The 20,020-nt window shown below is 41.9% G+C and overlaps 1 protein-coding gene across 5 annotated transcripts in view; it reads right to left on the bottom strand.

Annotated features, from left to right (window-relative positions):
• odad2 (outer dynein arm docking complex subunit 2) overlaps window positions 1-20,020 on the bottom strand; it is a 52,772-nt gene that overhangs the window by 6,796 nt on the left and 25,956 nt on the right. The window contains exons 17-25 of one of the 5 annotated variants that reach the window (XM_061805695.1): window positions 19,394-19,574; window positions 19,239-19,300; window positions 16,562-16,676; window positions 9,784-9,972; window positions 9,354-9,575; window positions 2,856-2,977; window positions 2,742-2,761; window positions 2,645-2,658; window positions 824-1,557 (exon numbers count right to left, since the gene is read on the bottom strand). In XM_061805695.1, coding sequence (XP_061661679.1) covers window positions 2,749-2,761; window positions 2,856-2,977; window positions 9,354-9,575; window positions 9,784-9,972; window positions 16,562-16,676; window positions 19,239-19,300; window positions 19,394-19,574 — 904 coding nt within the window. In that variant the 3' untranslated portion in view covers window positions 824-1,557; window positions 2,645-2,658; window positions 2,742-2,748. Of the gene's footprint in view, window positions 1-822; window positions 1,558-2,600; window positions 2,659-2,741; window positions 2,762-2,855; window positions 3,009-9,353; window positions 9,576-9,783; window positions 9,973-16,561; window positions 16,677-19,238; window positions 19,301-19,393; window positions 19,575-20,020 lie in introns of those variants that run through there. The other 4 variants (XM_061805693.1, XR_009792785.1, XM_061805694.1 and 1 more) reach the window with 4 other exon arrangements.

Genomic DNA, 20,020 nt, shown 5'->3' with positions numbered 1-20,020 from the left:
GCAAAGTGCCACTGTGTTACTTCCGCATGAATGTTAAACATCCAACACTATTAGAAACACATCACGTGAATTCATGTATTTATGACATGCTTAATGGTCAAGTGTCATGAAATGGATGATTTGTAGTATCACTATTAATGAAAAAACGGCAGCCGGTCTGGACCCATCCGTTTTTTCACCACAAAACATGATTTTGACGCATATGGCTTTTCTGTAACTCCCACCAGTAAAATCTTCTCGATGGATTTGTTTTCGAGAAGAAGCAGGAAGTGACGTATGTGGCAAGAGAGCCCTCCAGCGGACTCGTTTGTTTCTATTAGTTTTACCTGGGGAAAGCTAGCTCGTTGTTCCAAAATGCCGGCTTGTTGCATTGCTGGATATTGCTCGAACACTCATGAGGATGGATTAACCCCTCATAAGTTTCCAAGAGACCCGGTTTGTCGTGAAAAATGGATTGCATGGGTGCAAAGGATGAGAGTTTCGTGGGTCCCAAATGGCAGGTAGGTCACAGTTACTAAAAAAAATAAAGTTTGGGGCGGACCACGTAATCTGTCTCTCATAATGTAACAAAAGATCCGCGCTGCCTGCCACGGCGCACTCAGCCGCATACAACGGCAACGCCATAAAGCGGCCCAGCTCAGTGCCGTGATAAGCCACCTCGGCACCGAAAATGAGCCACCCCGGCTGACAAGGCTTGCCTGGCGCCGCGACGGCTCATCTCCGCTGTGGAAGTGGATCGGACTGGGAGGCAGTTTGGCTGTGATCCCCATATTATCTAAATTTGGCTCGAGACAATAGGTTAATATTGCCCTGGTAATTTCACGTGGTTGTGTGATGTTCTCTTCTTCGAAAAGAGCTTCCGTGTCAGAGGGGCGTGTTCGTCTCCCATATTAAGGGCCACAGCGTGTTTTCAATGGCAAATGTCCGGTGTGATGTCAGGGACAGGAGATGCAGCCAATATGGCGACCACTTGGATGTCGAATGACACTTCCACAACTTTGTGCATGGGTGACGCGCTTTCCGCTCATATTTATTTTTTCGTATAGACATTGAAGTGAATAATGTTATATGTATTTTTCATTACAATATCTATTTTAGAATGTTTAAAGGGATGACACTTCCTATTTCCCTCTCAGCATTGTTATGAATGACCATGTATTTCACTTTATTATATATTTATATAATTATGCCGGCCTGGATCCCCTTACAGTGGTGAAATGTAATCTGGCTTCCTTTTAAGACAATGTGGTGAATACCAACATTAAGTCGTCAATTTACAAACACTGCTTGTGTGTATAATGATTTGTTTTCTTTTTCAAGATTTAGAATGTTTTTCTACTTAAATTAGCCGCTGACCCCATTAGGGTGGGGAAAGGTTACTGGGCATTAAATCTATATCCCTATTGCAAATAATGAATAAATTATACAACAATATAATTAGTTGTATATGTTCTTGATTACATGGGAAATGAAAGTAAAGATGAGAATTAATGAGATAAAAGGGAAGCTGTGAGCTGCAATCTTGGCTTGCTTCTGAACAGTCACATGACCGGCCATCTGGAAAATAATCAATAAGACAGTAATAAATCCCTGTTAGGGGTGTATATTTGAAAAAAAAAAGTCATAATGACTTCAGTAATACTAAAGATTCTCAATGCATTTTTTAACAGCCAATTACTTTGTTACTGTGTGTATACATTGTGGTGGCCTCAATGTTTAGAAATTACTTTCTTAAAATGAGTTTGAAGAAATGAAATCAAGTTTTACATCAACAAAAAAGTTATTGAATCGGTTTCTGGTTTCCTCCAGCTCCTTTTATTTTGGGTAGGAAGTTGCATGCATGCGCTGCCCACCATGCATCATGCTCCTCCAGCTGACCCTGTCGAACAGCTGGGAGTGGTTTGAACCTCAAAGAGTGATGGAGATTCTGGGCCACGGAGTTCCAATGTTCTGCTTATTTTTCTATATTCATACGGAGTTAATATAAATCTTAAAAGCCAAAGTAGCTTCTGTGGCATTTAAGATGAATGGAATGGAACAAACATGAGCGAGCTGAACATGCCAAAATGCACCTAATTCTGTTGTACTGTAGTCAAACTCATTTTCATAAAAAGCACCATTATACTGAGGTTTTTGGGTACGTCATGGTCCATACGACACGCCATGTATTTGCGTTGATCTGGTAATCCGGGATTGAACACAGACCCATGAAAGAGCTTGTCAATTTTTCTTTTCATTGCTTTGCAGTTGGCAACCAGTTGGAATGTGCATTATTGCCCAGGAGTGAGGGGGAGGGAAGGGGTACAGGGGGAATTGACGAGGGCTGATGACTGGGATGCAACTCTATAAATTGGTATTTCCATAATGCATCATTGATATTTTTTCACCCCTGGTCGTGCCACCAACTAGACTCGGGTGGAACATTTGCAAGTTTACAGAGTAGCGAAAGAGTAACCATAACTATGCTTACAAGTTCAAGTTGACTTGAAAACATTGTTTCTCTAATAAAAACATAATTATTAGTGTTTTAACTCACGATAATATGTTTTGTAACTAGTGGACAAGAGTCAGAGGTCTTTTATTTATGCTATTGTTCAGACAAATACACACACACACTCCAAAACATGTAAATAAATGTACGCACCCAATAGTTCCAATCTTCAAGTGGGCACAGTTAGAGTAACAGTGTTAAAATGATTGTATAGCAATTAACTTGATGATGTCAATGTAACATGCATTACCTCATCTTCACGAAATGGATCTGAAACAAAGATTAAGCACAACAATAAATAAATATGAGCACGAGATTGGGATTTAATCATAGCATTTTATTTATAGCCACGTGGTTCAATTACATGCGTGGTGCTGATTTTTTGGCCCTGGGCTGGTCTGGAAAGAGCAGATGGATGTTGCGCAGACATTCAGTGGCGGCTTTGCTAACCTTCTGATCGTCAGAGCCGGCGAAGTGGGTCAGAGGCTGCAACGGGTACACAAGAGAGAGGTTTGGGCTGGCAGGAAGAACACAGAAGAAACATTGGACCGATTTGTCTGGAAAGTCAGCTTTAGTGAAACACAACTGTCTTGCAGCGGAGCAATACTGTACTTGCAGTACAATATTGAGGCATAGAGATTATCAGCAAGCACCCATTTTCACATGAAAGCCTCACAGGGAAGGCTTAACATTCAAACCTGACCACTCAGTGTGCCGCTCCAAATCGGACTATTAGGGTCTTGTGTAATGGAACGAGTTATAGATTGGACTGTGACAAGCTCTTGCATTTTCCACAATCTTGAGCGTTTGTGATTTGCTTACTGTTCAGTTCTGTGTCATGTAGGAGCGAGTGAAAAGAAACAATCTCGCTATATTTAGAGATAGCAACCACTGCTGAGTGCCATGTGTTTTTGGGGGGGATGAGCTTTTTTCCCCCCTGTTTTATCTGGAATGAAATCACTACATTACGTTTGCGGGTGGCTGTGGGGTTGAGTCAAAATAAAAGTAAGTGTAAGCATAAATACTCTGGCGCAATGGATGAAGCTAAATTTATGCAATGTGTGCTTCTTCCTAAATTCCCTATGGCAAACCGCTGAGGTTTCCCAACCCACATTTGTAATTATTTTGAAAAGGGTTGTTTACATCGATAATAAAGGAACAACAATACATCCTTAAAAAAAAAAAAGTACTGAAGGTAAAAGCCTTGATAAATACACATGAAGGGGAAATTATTCTGATTTAAGCATTTAGGTTCCAAACATTATAAATTTACCTTAAAATAGCTTTTATTTTATATTTTAACTGCTTTTGACTGAAAACAACAACATGTTTTCCCTCCCTCTAGTTAATCATTAAGAAAAAACGTGTCATTTTTTTAGATTAAAAGAAAAAAAATTAGTCCATAAAAAAAATGAGCCATAGTCTATCCCTAAACAAGGCTAACCCAGTCGTAAAAGTCGTAACGACTGTAAAATATTCTTATAAAAAATAATAAAAAACAACAAAAGTACACATCTAACAGGGCTTTAGACAAGTGGATACTACTGCCACATAATGTTTGAATATATTAATATTCTGTCAATAACGACTTCAAAAATCCATTTTGTGCACAAAAAAACCTGCGAAAGAGCCAGTTATGTGGTCAGCGGGTGCTCTAAACCACTGGAAACTTAAGTTGAGACTCATACAGTATTCTGCATATGCACCTACATTTAATGATCGGTATGTAGACCGCTCGGTGATTGCATGTTCAGGCAGGACTAATAAAACAGAAATGCTACCCAGTTTACAGCAGAAAACATGACTAAGGTTATGAAATTTCCGCTGGATACTTTTTGCATGTCCCAAAATGTGGAGCGGTCAGCCGAGAGTACAATTGCCAAAGTCGCCTTAACCTTAAAAAGTTTCAATATCTGACAGCTATAAAAAAAGGACAAAATACAGGGTGGTTACAGCTTCCAATAATTATCACTACTACAACTTGTACATTCCTAATCGAAAGACTCAAACTGACCTGAAAACATTAGCGTTCACACACTACCATGCTAACGGCTAACTGCACATGTGTGGTGTGTAAACAATTAAAAGGGACAGAAAGGACATTCACGGTATTTTTTGCTTAAAGGGCTACTGTCATGAAATGGATGATTTTTAGTATGTTAACAATGAAAAAACATCAGCCAATATGGACCCATGCGTTTTCTCACCACAAAACATGATTTTGACGTATTCAGCTTTTTGTAACTCCCGCACATGAAAATCCTCTCGAGGGATTTGTTTTCCAGAAGAAGCAGGAAGTGACATAAAGGACAACGGTGCCCCCAAATGGACTCGTTTGTTTCCATTAGTTTTACCTCCGGGAAGGCAGCTCGTTGTTCCTTTGTGTTAGCCAAAATAGCGGCTCATTGCATTGCAGGACATTGCTTGAACACTCGGGAGAATGGATTTACCCTTCATAAGTTTGCAAGAGACCCGGTTCGTTGTGAAAAATGGATTGCACGGGTGCAGAGGACGAGAGCTTCGTGGGTTCCAAATAACAGGTAGGTGTGTATACAGCTACTGAAAAAAGTAATAGTTTGGGGCGGACCACGTAATCGGTCACTCATAACGTAACAAAAGATCCACGTACTAAATATGTCGTTGTGCGCGTCGGACGGCGTCGGGCTGCTGCGCGGACAGCGGCGAATCTGAAGAACCCAGCCAAGAATGCCTCACTCAGCCGCGTGCCAGCTCAACGGCGTTCATCGCGTACTGCAGCGGCTATGAACAACCCCCTAAAAGCAGCATGGCTCGGCTCCATTATATGCCACCATGGTGCCGAAAATCAGCCACACCGGCTGAGGTGCCGCATTCGGCGGTCACGGCTTCTGCGAAGGCTGCGCGTCGGGCTTTGAACCCAGCCGAGAATGACATATGCGTTCAGTAAAGCGCCCCAGCTCGATTGTGTTGTCCATCGCATACTGCGGTGTCTATGAACAACCCCGTAAAGCAGGACCACTCGGCTCTGTCATAAGCCACACCGGCCGGCTGCGATGAGCCGCGATGGCTCATCTCCGCCGCGAAAGTGGATTGGACGGGGATGGGGCTTGGCCGTGATCGCAAATCATCTGAATATGGCTCGAAACAATAGTGTAATATTGCCCCGAGGGCTCGAAACGATAGTGTCATATTCCCCCGGTAACTTCACTCCGTTGTGTGGAGTTCTCCATTTCGAAAAGAGCTTCCGCGTCAGAAGGGGCGCGTTTGTCTCCCATAGTTAGGGTGCACCGCGTGTTTTCATTGGCGAATGTCTGGGTGATGTCACGGACGAAGGATGCAGCCAATATGGCGACCACTTGGATATCGTAGAATGACACTTCTGAAACTTTGCGCATGGATGACGCGCTCTCCACTCACATTTATTTTCTTGGATAGACATTGAAGTGAAAAATGTTATATGTATTTTTCATTACAATATCTTTTGTAGAATGTTTATAGGGATGACACTTGGGCTTTAAGGATAACCAGAAAAAAAATGAGAGTATGAGTCACTTTACAAGTATGTCATTAACTCTTTTCACAAAATGGAGATCACTGGTGACACCACCGCACATGTGTATTTCAAATTACTGAAACACATTGCTGCTTGTGGAATTTTAATAATTCAAACTGCCCCTGAAAGCTGTGAAACAAATAAATATGTCGATTAATATACTGCTGGAAGGGTTTTATACAGTACAGTGGAAATAAAGAGTGTTCCTCATGGATGTTATTAATTTCATTAAATAGAAAAAAAGGGCAAACAGAGATGTCAGCTCATGTCAATGCAGCAGTGTTGGGAGAATGTAAAACATTTGCCCTTTGGTTTTATATGATTTTTAAATAGCATCCAAAACACCTCGCTGAGCAAACTTGCATCCACAGGCTGGAGAAAACATGCAACTTGCTAACAAGTCTCTTTTGTGAAAAGAGGATGCCTGAGAAGTGCCAGAGGTGGAGATGTTGCCAACTTCACGGCATGTTATTCAGACTTGGCCAAATAAGTTCTCCCTAAGCACGCGGCTCTCCCAAGATAAGCGTGTCTCTCTTTGCTGCCCCCGTTTTCCCCTCAACCTTGCTCTTCCCCTCCCAGCTGGGATCTCATAGAATATAAAACACCACTTGTTAGATATTCACCAACTGTGGCAAACACTTTGCGCTACGTTTGAAATCTGGAATCACGGTTTTTGTACTTTACAGAACTCCGGTGACCTCCGAGACAAAAGGGAAAGGAAATGTACACGCTTCATATAACCTAGCCTCCCCTCTCGGGCAGTCTGGGAGGGCCGTGCATACTACTGCACATACCCCATCACACATGTAGGTGTCACAGTGTTAATTGTGCTCACATGTGACCAGCTGCAGGTAGTTCGGACTTCCACTTCCCCGAGCGGCCATTATGGCTCCATCAGCTTCCGGCGCTAGGATGTGGGGGCACCAACAGGCAGCTAAGTTTAGCTCTGATCGGGTGGTGAAGGAAGTCAAGGTAAACATTTCGGTTTACGCATGGAGAATGACGAAACGCTACTTATGCAAACACTTATCGACTCAAACATTTTACAAAGTAACCAGGTTCAGAGCAAAATTAGAAAAGCGCTGGAACTCCATGAAGCTGCAGTACCCAGAGAAAATCCATACATGTTACTCCATGCATTTGGTCAGTTTCCTCGATTTCCCATGAAAGAGCCTCTTTAATCCATACAACCGTCTGAAAATGTCCATGAGAACTCCTACTTTGAGCAAACAGTCCATCCTTTTGGAAGCCATGTAAAGCACCGTGGCAGGCGACACACAAAAGGAAGCGTATCCGTATAAAACTGTGAGATATCAAGAGTAGATGTCAAATCAAACGGTGAAGGGCAATCCATCTCTCTGGCTAAAGTTCTCTCTGTGTTTCCTTTCAGAGGATCCTGTTTCTTGATTGATGTACGCTCGCGGAGGTCAACAGATTCCTCGGGAAATATTTTGACAGGAAGCTTTAGCATCCGCGTTAAAAAAGGTTTGTAAATGACAACCTGAATCCACGAAATGAATGTGAATGAAAGTACGGTATTCAAGCATTGTGGAAGGAATAAAACAACTAAAACAAAGGCATCTAATGGCTTTTCCAGAGTGAAATGCTTTCTTTTGGATGCCTAATTTCCTTTGCGAGCCTCAGGGTGCTGCTATACACATCATTAAGTGCGCTACAGCATGGACATTACGTTCTAAAGCAACTCTGCAGTCAAAAAAAAAAAAAAAAATCTGCGCTCATTTGAAACTGCACACTACACGTTGGGTGAACATGTTTGGAGAGCTTCTCCACAGAACAGAAAAGCTCACTGAAATACTGCTCCAATAACACAAGAGGTGGTCTGTAAATTTACACCAGGCCATAACTTAAGTCACAAACCCTCAAATCAATAGTCGATAAATGACAAATTCTTTCTGTGGGGTGTCTGTACGTCATCCAAACGAATCATTACAGTGCCCACTGAGCGGTGGTGATCGACATGCTCTCAAACTGTAATGTCTCCTCGGGGTCACGCACGTACGTTTCATGCTGGCTGAGACTGAAGCCAGACTGAACAATGAGGCCGCCTATGGGGGCTTTCCTTGTCTGACATTAACAACAAATGCAACACTTGGTGCGGTTAAGCTCTTTAAAAGGCCCCAAATACATTATGGAGCATTGTGGCAATCCTTCACTGGTACATTAAAAAGGTCAAATACTGCAACCAGATTACACAGCATTTTCCCACACTTGCTGATAGACTTTTTAATTTTACAATAAACACACACACACAGACATAAAGGTGTGTCCACGTCATACTGTGTAAAATAAAAATACGTTTGCAAGTCGGAACATCCAATGCTTAGTGGCGTAAACCAAATACAGCTAAGTGCTCCACCACATGGTCTGTAACAGCATAAAGTAATTCACCAATTTTATGAACGTGGGAAAAAATGTTTTACTTTGGTTTGGATATCAATCGTATTTTGAAAGGTTCTTTCATTGAAAAGAAAAAAATCAACAGCTTTGCAAAAAGCAGTGTACTGTGTGCATGAGACTGATGCATGTGCAGGTGCGAGAATGAACTGAATGTAGCTGTTTATGAACATTTTCCAGAGATGATTATTTTCAGTAACTTCCCTAGTCGAGACTAATCTACAATATAAGAAAATGCCAAGCTTAATTAATACGGTCATTTTTTTCCTCAAAGTTTCCCACTTAAAAAAAATATTGGTCTTTCCTGTCATACAACCTTATAATTTAACTTGATACTAAATTCTACTTCTAAACAAATACAGTTTATGGAATTATTCAACTAAAATGCAAGACACTAATAATTTGAGTGTAGAAGTACAATGTATAAAGCTCAGAAATGTATTTTTACATTCATGTTGGACGCTTGGTTTCATACACAGTCAAAATGAGAGAGAGGAAAAAACATTTGAAAAGAGAATATTGTTTTTCTTTCCTAAGCCCACACCTTGGCCTGACGCTGCATTCTCTCCCGATGTCCAGGACCCAGCCTTAGCAACCGTTGCCACCAGCTACAAGCCTTTGACTTGTGCTGTCATGGCATGCATGCTCTACCAGAGAAATGACACTTTGCACACACTGCGCTGTTTGCTCGATTGCATTCCCATGATGGTTAGAAAGTTTAATTGTTTCCTCAGCTGAACAAAAAACACGTTTGTTTCTGGCTCCTTGGACAAAGGAAATAATCACAGATTCAATTTTAAGTTTTCACACGACTAAAACAATTATGGTCCAAGACCGCATTTTCCATAACATAATTCTATTAATTATACAGTAGATTCCCTAAAATAATCATTCATCAAACACCCTGTGACTGACCTTTACCACTCCTTCACCGTGCATGATGATGCAATTGTGTGGCTCCTTGGACAACTGGTGAAGGGCCATCACTGAACTGTGGCGGACTTTCATGTCCTGTGATTTTAAGTAATGCACCAGGTGGGGCACCACTCCTGCCTCCCCAAAGGCCGCCTTGTTGTTGCGCCACGCGCAGCACTGGGCGATGGCTTGAGCCAGGTGGCAACGGAGGAGGTCATTGGGCTGTGTGGAGAACAGGATGCTATTAGAAAACAAATATGAGTCAAGAGAACACAAAGTTAGTCACAGCCAAGCAACAGGCTTGACAGTACGACATCTACCAAAGCATGTCTCATTAGCTGGATGGATGATATAAAGGATACAAAGGAGCAGCCTTTAATGGTTGTAAAGACAGTTGTTTATTTGAACACGAGCTGTCAAGTACGCTTACTTTGTCAGTCAGCTTGGCCAGCAAGGAGACCACCTCATAATCGCTCAGGACTGCCAAATTGTACTTGTCTTTGGCGATTTGGGCTATGACAGCACACATGCTTGCCAGGACATCATCGTCAGATGACTTCAGCAAATCAATGACCAGCTCCATGGCACCCATCAGGGAGCTCACCATTTCCCCTGCTTCCTAGAGACAAATAGTGCTTGCGTTGGATGGTGAGCAAAGAACATCAAAGGCAATCAATTTGCACATCTAAATAAATACACATACAGTGGTACCTATACTTATGAACAACTCTGTTAATGAAAAATTCAGGTTCCGAAATGTCTCCTCGGAAAAATATTGTCTCCAGTTATGAAGGAAAATTCAGGATACGAAAGGAAACAAATGGACGCTGCATTTGCAGCCCCCAAATTCCACTGGACGTAAACATCCTATATCTTGCTTTGAAAGTGGTGCGATAGAGCTGCTCTCCCATTGGTTATCGCCGTAGCATCTTCCTGGTATCCCATTGGCCAGGAGGGACGTCATTCCTTGGACACTCGACTGTCACCGAATCATGCTAGCGCTTTCACATGCTGTCACAGGCTAGTGCACATTGGTAAAGTACAACATTTTAGAGAGATTTTCATTTGTGTTTTTTGCAAGTTTATTCATCTTTATTCAGCATTGGCCACAAAAACCTTTAGTGGAATTGAGTTGCGTGCGTGCGTACATCCGTTCAGGAGTTTTCGCTCAGCTGTCAAACATTTGCCTCCTCATCCATCCCCCATGATGCTTTTTTCCTTTTTACGAAGAATTCATGTGACAAAAAGACTTCCGGAATTAATAAATTTTTGAAATAGATGTTGTAACTGTAATAATCATGAAAAAAAAAAAAAACATCTACCTTTATCATTTTCCTTGGTCTGCTGGGTAAAAGTGACCCCTAAGAACTCTGTTTTGGACTAAGAGGCTTGGAAAATGTTGACAAGACTAAAGAACTACTGTTTACTCATTTGGTGGTAGGGTACATTTACAGTATTTACTCAACTGGACCAGCAGTTTCGCAGGCACTGACAGTCTAGTGTTACACGCTGCTTTCTTCAGTGCAGGCGGTGAAGGTTTGATTTCTGGTCAGTGCCCAAACAGACAGCAACTGATGGTCCCAAGACCAGAAGAAAGATGGGTGGCCAGTTCATTAGGAGTAATGCATTTCCTTCATTTAAAATCATTTTACATTTTCCAGCATTTCTCTGCATGGGTTGTATTTGTCAGATTTGTTTTATTTGTCCTCCCTGGGATCAATCTATTGTAATCGCCTTCTCTCTAACTCCAACTTTCTTTCTCCCTTCCCCAATGAGGTCTGTTCCCTACTTCTCAGCAGAGATCAGACTGTTCTTTTGGTTTTTGAAATAAGGTATCATATGTTCAAGTGGTTTGAGATTTGAGATAATATGGTTGGCTGTTCTATGTTGCTGTCAGCAAGTCTGTATAGTTACATGTTATTTCAGCTCCAAAGTTTAAATGGAATACAAATTATTTTTTATGTCAGTGCAATTTATACCATTACATTTGGAACTGATGCTTCATTCTTTTAAGCACATCAGTAAAGGAGAATAAATTAGTTTTCCTGGTATGTTTTGTTGCTCAAACATGGATTGACATAAAGGTATCAATCCTCACTACTTTTGTTTGGTTTCATAGAAAATGCTTCCCTTTCTTAGAACAGTTTTTTCACACAAAAAAAGCAATCAGTCTGAAATATTCTTCCACGCTCTCCCCAAGTTGCCACATGGAATTTAAAGCTTAGAGGTGACATTTATAGCCCTTTCCCCCAGAGAACTGTTGAATTGTGAGAAAAGCCTCACAATTCAAATTCATGGCCATGGCAGGTACCGCAAGGGCTCTAACCCACTTATGGAGCAACGCTTTACCAAACCAATAGTCTGGTAGGGAGTACTAAAAGAACCACAGGAGAAGAGCTGGCAGAGGCACGGGCTTCAGCAGGGCTTGGCACATCGGGGCACTCTTTTAAAAATACAACTCACTAGATTGCAGAAGAACCGACCAAAGTAGCAAGGTCGAAATCTAAAAAGTGTACAGCCTCCGTTCTTGAAATATTTTCTACGCTATGATGGAGTGTATGTGTAGGAATGTTTGCTCATCTATCCTTAAGATGTTGAGAGGGGCTCACATGTGCGAGAATATTCCAAAGGTGAGGTAAGGGCTTTAAAGTGTATCTGCAGTGAACTCATCCAAGCATGCCTTTATGAACCTTGCTTTGTGCACGAGTGCCCAATTGGCCTTGGCTATACTCTTGCCGCAAAGTTGCAACCATCAAATTAAGATGTGTCCATGTAATAGAAATGCTTGCTCACAATGTCTATTTCACCATACACTGACACATTGAATTCACCATTGTAAAGTCTAATAAAATGTAGCTTTGTCATGTCTCGATATATCGGCATCAATGTGTGTGCTGCTGTGGGTTCAAGCACAGCTTTAGCTTCAGTTGAATTCTAGCCAGGATGCAGTCTATGGGTCCTGTGATGCTTTGCCAAGGGATGAGCAATGTGTGCAGCGACAAGAACAAAAGTGGGGAGTGGGTGAAGGAGTCCAAGGCTAGCAAGCTAACCCCTTCCCAACACACACAGGAAGCTCTCAGTCAGGAATACTGATGACGGGAGTCCCGGCGGCAGCGGAAGCGCTCTAAAGCCACCAGCTGCGATGTGACTGGCCCTGAATCGCTTTCATGGCAAGGAATGATGCCCAGATGCTGTATAATGAGCCTCTCAACCAAGGATCAAGTCAAATAGATAACAAAATCTGGTATGTAATCTCAGGTTTCTCTCAGGCAACAGCCCACTGCTATTATAATACATTAAAGGTGAGTCACTCTGGATAATCACTGGAAAATAAAAACAACCTGAATTATTGAGTGCTTCAGAGTCAGTTCATTGAGGGCCATTAAAAAAGAGATACATTAATGAATAAACCTTCTAGTAAATCCGCTACAAACCTGCAAACTCAAAATACGTTTCTTCCGATTTAAAAATCTGAAAGCAAATTGTACCAAAAGTGTCATGTTCCATCAAAGGTAGGATGCACAACTGGGCTTTTGTAAAATATATACATATATATAAAAAAAAAAAATAATGCTCATGAATTTCCCTAAATATTGGCAGCAAATATCCAGCCAAACATTGTCAAACTTTATTAGAACTCCTTAGCACGGGCTTGTGGTCCCACTTATCCCAACATATGGTTGCCATGCATCATTTTCACACTACTCTTGAGCCAGTGAAATCCCAGCTAGCTTGAAATGAAACAAAAAAAAAAAAGAAAAAGGGCTTCGACAAAGACACTCATCTGGATTTCGTCTTCTCTCCATGACATGTTGTTTGCCTTCATAACAGTCATAATCCGGTAACACAATATTAATATTTGGAGATATAGCACTGGAGGATTAAAGATGTTTGCAAACATGCTTCATGGGTCATTTTCTATGGCACCATCTAAGATGATTTGATAGATTATAATAACATTTTGATCAATTGATTTTATATATTGGACTGTCAACTGCCCACTATAGCTCTTCTTGGGGATGGGAAAAATAATGTTTTTCTTAATCCAAGCACTCAGCTCCAAAATTATTGGGATTTGTCATGGCTCTGACAAGAGATCACAGAATTTAGAGATTGTCCAATCAGATTCGTCTGAGGATGCTACTTAAAAGAGTCTCAAGTTGTTCAACGGTGTATATGCAGATTCTACGACATTTAATACATTAAGCACCTCTTGTCCTCATGCCTTCCTACTACATTTCAGCTTGTGATGGCTTTTTTAATTTCATTCATATTCCAAAATGGACATCTTGGGAGTTTTAAATTACCACATTAAGATGTACAAGGTGTCAAGACTTAATACTGAACACTGTACCTAAAGAAACACCGTGCTTGTGCATTTATAATATACATCTAATCTGAAGCGGCTGGGATGAGAATCAGCACCTCCAAATCCGAGAATATGGTCCTCAGTCGGAAAAGGGTGGCGTGCCCTCTCCAGGTCGGGGATGAGATCATTCCCTAAGTGGAGGAGTTCAAGTATCTTGGGGTCTTGTTCACGAGTGAGGAAAGAATGGAGCAGGAGATCGACAAGACAGATCGGTGAAGCGTCTGCAGTGATGCGGACTTTGGATCGGTCCATTGTGGTGAAGAAGGAGCAAAGTCGAAAGGTAAAGCTCTCAATTTACCAGTCGATCTACCCTCACCTATGGGCATGAGATGTGGGTCGTGATCGAAAGAACAAGATCCCGGATACAAGCGACTGAAATTAGTTTCCTCCACAGGGTGTCTTGGCTCTCCCTTATGGTCCCGTCACACCATTACGTTCTGGTCAGCGTTCTATAGCGTTTGAGGAAACGTTGGTAGTCGCCCATGATCGCCGGGATAGCTCCAGAAGAGCGTTGTTTGAACGCTAGTGAACGTCAATGATCGCTGGGAATCGGCGGAGAACACCGGTCCGGAAAAAAAGTTTTGAACATGCACAAAAGTTCTCACCGAGACTAGCGTTCATCACCGTTTAATTTTAAACGCTGCAGAACGTTATAGAACGTCCGTGGAACGTTTTACTAAGGTTCGCCGAGCGTTGCACGCGTTTGGCTATCGTTCGTCAGTCGTAACTCAAGCTTTACTTGGTTGTTACTTAATCATTGGCTTTGCAGTGAACGACTCACTGGCGACCTGTCAACGACCACTGAACAATCCCCGAGCGCACACAGAGTGTAACTAAAGTGAAACGAACGTCGTTTGGTCTCCATTGACCGTCATTCGAGCGTTTCCCGAACTTCCGTGCATATGGGTGTATAAACCGATGCTTTGTAAGCAAGGTCCATTTAATATTAAGCTATAGTAGAGAGCACCTACTATGGAAGATCCAGAAAGCAGCAGTTCGGAAAGTATGGAAAAACTCCACCAGACTAACAGCCCGGTCCAGGATCCTGCAATCCTTTCTCTGCTTCTTTTGTCTCTTTGTCGGACTGTCCTCACTGGGGTTTGCAAGGTGTTTAGGGTCCCCAGGGGGTGTCACATGGTGCGTGACTTCGCAGATGTGCTCTTCCTCCTGCTGTTGTTTTTCCACCAAACACATTGCTCGTGATGAAAGAGGCTTAACTTTCTTATTAGCAGCCCTAGTTGCTGAAGCCCGCGCCCTAACTTTTTTTCTTCTTCTCGGCGGGATGATGCTCACTATTCTAACTCACGACAATAACTGAAGTGACTATGAACTTTCCAACGTTTTAGAGCCGGTTCCACTGTAAAAAATACACGCCAGCAAAACGCTTTTCTGTCATTATTCACCCATTGGTCACACACTCAACACGCTAGTTTTACGTTGACAAATCACTCGTCGCGCCCCAATGACGCGTTTGCACACGCTAATGGTTTTTAGCAGTATATTATTTGGTCGCTGTTACACGCTTTTCGTGCGTCAGACACCCTTTTTGTGTGTTAGACACACGTTAAATCATGCGTTAGACACACGTTAATCCCACGCCAGATGTGTCATCCGCGATTGAGAACGCTGAAAAATAGAACGATTGAAATGTTCAGAGGACGTTGACCAGAATGTCATGGTGTGACAGAGCCTTTAGAGATAGGGTGAGAAGCTCGGTCATCCGGGAGGGGCTAAGTGTCGAGCCGCTGCTCCTCCGCATAAGAGGAGCCAGATGAGGTGGCTGGGGCATCTGATTCGGATGCCTCCTGGACGCCTCCCTGGTGAGGTGTTCCAGGCTTGTCCCACCGGAAAGAGACCCCGAAGACGACCCAGGACACGCTGGAGAGACTGTCTCTCGGCTGGCTTGGGAACGCCTCAGGATCCCTCCGGAAGAGCTGGAAGAAGTGGCTAGGGAAAGGGAACTCTGGGTATCCCTCCTGAAGCTACTTCCCCCGCAACCCGACCCGAAAAAGCAGTAGGTAATGGATGGATGTTTGGATGTAATCCGCTCAGATTGTTTTGAGGAAGTTACTCAAAGATCCAGATTCGATGATGTTTTGTGCTTAAAAAGTTTAAAACCTATGTAAAGTTGTATATTTGAGTTGATCAATGCTAAAGATGATATTGTATTCTTTTGCACACTTGGCAAATGTATGTCAATAACAGGTAGCAAGATGAGTCCGGATTTTCAGCACGACAATAAGAAGCAACACCACAGGACATTACTTGGTCTTTTCTCCGCGCCTGCTTCCCACTTCAACAACGTTGGTGTGCCAGAGGAGCTGTTCTGCTACTTATTAGGCTGTGGTTCATATAAGCCCTGTCTGAGACCGCCCTGCCCCTGCTAACCTCCCGACAGCAGGTTAGAGTGAGATAAGCATAGTGATACATCAAGGGGCTTCTGCTATGTGAGTGGATTTGAATGCTCACGTAACACTTAATTCTGGAACAACAAAAAAACCCAAGGCTGTCTTCAGGCTTTGGTTTTCTCTACGTGCAGACAGTTTCAAGTTAAAAAAAAAATACTGACAAACTCAATCCAGGTTTGGTAATCAACAAAAGTGTAAAAGGTGAACACCTTCGTATTTTTGTTTGTTCACCGGACACTATGATAACAGGTCCAGACATGGTTTTCCAGTTGATGAATAATAGATGGATGATGAATGGATGGGTGGAACTGTTTTATCATAACTCAATATAGTTTGGGTTGGTGGAGAGTGACCCAAGACATTAGGCAGATGATAACAAAAAGTGACAATAAGGATAGGTTTGCATGTGTCAAATATGATATTCACTGTACCTTTGCATTTTCAATACATGGACACAAGGCCCATGCAGCACTGGACTGAACTTCTGGGCTCGGGTTTTTCAACAAACTCCATACCCAGCGGATTCCATCCAGCTCCTGAATGATCCTTTGGAAGAAAAACACTGGGATAAGAATTTTTGAAGGGAAATGTGAAAATAAACAAATGTGGCATAAATAAGGACTTTTGTATTTCAGCCTGACCCTTTAAAAAAAGTTTCAGAATGGCTGAAATCGAGCTCAGATCGAAATTCATGACGACACCTGTAGAATGACTTCAGGAGTGCTGTGCACGTGATCTGTCCTGATTTGGAGCACTATTGCAAAGGAGAGTGGGCAAATTTGTCATATTTTTGTCAATATGACAAGTCTAGATATGCCGTGCACTTTAACAAATTATACCAAAAGGTACAACAAGAAAGTATTACTTATGGTACACGCCCCCATGGAACAACCTAATGTAATTTTATTTTTTTTTCACTCATGTAACTTACTAAGGCAACCATAGTATTGAGATTCTCTTTTTGGTGCAGTTAAATTCCACACTGCAGTCATATTTATGAAACAATTATTCCTTTGACGACTCTCGATAAAAACTGAATTCAGTAAGGCTAAGTGATGTTTCCCCTCAATCTGGCTGGCTAGCAGCAGGCTCCATAAAATCTAATCAATTTCAGCATCAACATTTCACCACAACATTCTCAGTCCTGCTCACTTCCTCCCCAGGCGTAAAACTCACTCAGCTGCTGTGCTTACTCCAAATCCCACTCTACGGAAAAGTTCAGGTCAGAGGTTAACTGACATCTGTGTGAAGTGCCTCATGCACAGATTTATATTTAGACAGTCACACTGAGACGAATTTTCGCTATACATTATGCTGGTGGTATATTTTTTAACCAGAGCCCATCCAAATGAAACAGAGCCAGAGAAGTTGGTCGATATTTCATGGAGCTTGTGTGTGCTTTACTGAAGCATTAGCTGCATTTAATGCTGCATAGTGAAGGTTCAGAATCCACTGAATTTACACCACAGTGCACCCGTTGTGTGGTGTAAATAACATGCATCCCCACGTGTGCTTGCACTAACAAGGGCCAACGTTGAATGTTGTCATAATTACTTAAACACTCCGTAATCACAGTATCTCCGTGACTGGCAATGAATGAACACTCATCAGAGGCATCCACTGCACCATCTGTGTTCTGTTTGCACATAAATCAGTCTCAAATGATCATAACATCAGATTCCTGTCTGCCGGGGCCTCTTAAATCCGCACCAAAAACACAAAAGGAAGCATCATATCATCCGCCAAAACAGCTCTGTCTTCCAGTGAAGCAGGTATGAAACAGATTAGCATAGAAGTTGCAGCTGACAATGATGAATTAGAGGAGGCGACCGCAGATCCTGGAGGTATCAATCAGTGTGTGTTCTCTCTTGTAGCAACACGGGAACCATTGGAGAAAGTGAAACCAGAGTATCTAATGGAAAAGCTTTAAAACATATTATTCCAAAAAAAAAAAAAAAAAAAAAACTTCCGGCCTTCCGACAGTGATATCTGAGAAGGTGAGACTTGTCTGCTGTCGAAATAAACATTGGATAATGCGCACAACATAACAGGAAGATCAATGACGTCAGATCGTATTTTTTAACTCGTCAAACTGTGAAAACACATGGAAAGGCAGCTTGAGAACAGTGTGGGTTAGAACAAGAAACTATCAAATGTAACTGATTTTAATTGGTCTGCAAACTGCTGTACATACATGCCTTTAAATACGGGTAAAAGAAAAAAAAACAGTTCTTCACATAAAATGTTGTTTATAGCAGGTATAAAGAGTACATTTTAAAAGGGGACTAAATAAACATAGTGTGAGAAAATAGACAACATGGACCAACACTAAAATTTATCGCATTTAAATGTTAATTATAGCTAATTTCTTTATCCTTTTTTGCAATGCCTTCGATTCAGTTTCCCAGCAACGACAGCCTGAAAGCTGATTTGTCAATATTGCAAGCATTTTAAGTATGAGAACGCAGACTTGTGAGTTTTTAGTTATGTCCTAATTCAGAAGTGTCTTGCGGTCCCTTCGGCCTTGTAAAAGCAATGAGGCACGGGTGGAAGGTCTGCAGTGTTCTCCTGTATCAAGGGTGAGGTTTTAAATGAACCCAGAGGAAATACTGCGTTTGACTGTGGGTCGCTGTGCATTCCCAGCCATGTTGTCTTAGAAATGGGAATGCTTTACATGCATTTGTCTTGACAGTGGCCACAAAGCTACAATAAAAATGCCATGAATTAAACCAACCTCTATTTAGGGCCACAGGTAAAATAAGCAAAAGCAAAACAAAGCTATTATTAAAACGGGATCAAAGAGAAATATATCTGCAAAACACAAATTAAAGCTCCATAGCTTTCTTTAAACATCAACATGTGACAAGTTAATGACACGGTCTTTCTATCCAGCATTTTCTTGTCATCCTCTTGTCATAGTAACTCAGTGAGCAGGAGTTTAGTTTAAAGTTATTTCAGTGATGATATGAGTAAGATGCTAAAAAGATTCAGGGACAACCATTACCATGTTAACAATAGAGCCACATCAAATGGGCTTGCTATTGTATGCTCTCAAACATAGTGTAAATGCTGGGATAATATCAACAGAATTGAATGAGGAAGACTTACGCCATGTTGTCCAGCTCTGTGGCACAGGCCTCCACCACCCTGGTTACATTCACCAATAGCGCCTAGTGGACAGACAAGAAACTAGATCAGTCCATACACTTCAAAAGGTAAAAGGCATTTCAGAAAAGGTTACATAAATGTGTGGTTCCACGTGCCTCGTTTCTTCCGACAAGTAGGTGGACGAGTGGTTTGAGGCCTCCGCACTTGCGGATGGTGATCTTGTTGGCGGGTTTTTGGGAGAATTCCGCCAGGGCTCCCACCACATTAACCAACACTTCTTCAGGTTGATTGGTCAGCAAGCCAATCAAGATCTCCAGGACTTTATGCTCTTGAAACCTTTCGGACATAAAGAAAAGGGCACTTTATTCTGGGGTACAATCACCCAGGCGAGGTCATGAAAACTCCACACCGGATTTCCAAACCATGATTCAAACCCCAAAAGACTAAATAATAACTGTGAGGTGGATATGCTAACCACTAGACCTTAGTGAGAGCAATAGCTACCCCTAACAAAATAGATTAGTGATTATACTTTGGGGGACAGCAATACTGAACCAATTACATAATTCTGATAGTGTAACATGCAGCTTTGGTAAATAGGCTTTACACCATCAGCAAGGTCTCTCTGACTAACCACATATTAGGGGAAGTTCAGTTCAATTTCACAAGCAACACACTCAAACCTGATTACCACCATACTTGAAGAATCAAGAAATCACTTAAATAGAATCTGTCAAAAAAACGTGAAGTAGGCTGCAAGATCCCAAGAACCAATGCATCAT

This window comes from Syngnathoides biaculeatus, chromosome 19 (genome assembly GCF_019802595.1).
Source record: "Syngnathoides biaculeatus isolate LvHL_M chromosome 19, ASM1980259v1, whole genome shotgun sequence".
Lineage (NCBI taxonomy): Eukaryota > Metazoa > Chordata > Actinopteri > Syngnathiformes > Syngnathidae > Syngnathoides > Syngnathoides biaculeatus.
This window is presented reverse-complemented; position numbering and strand designations above follow the sequence as displayed.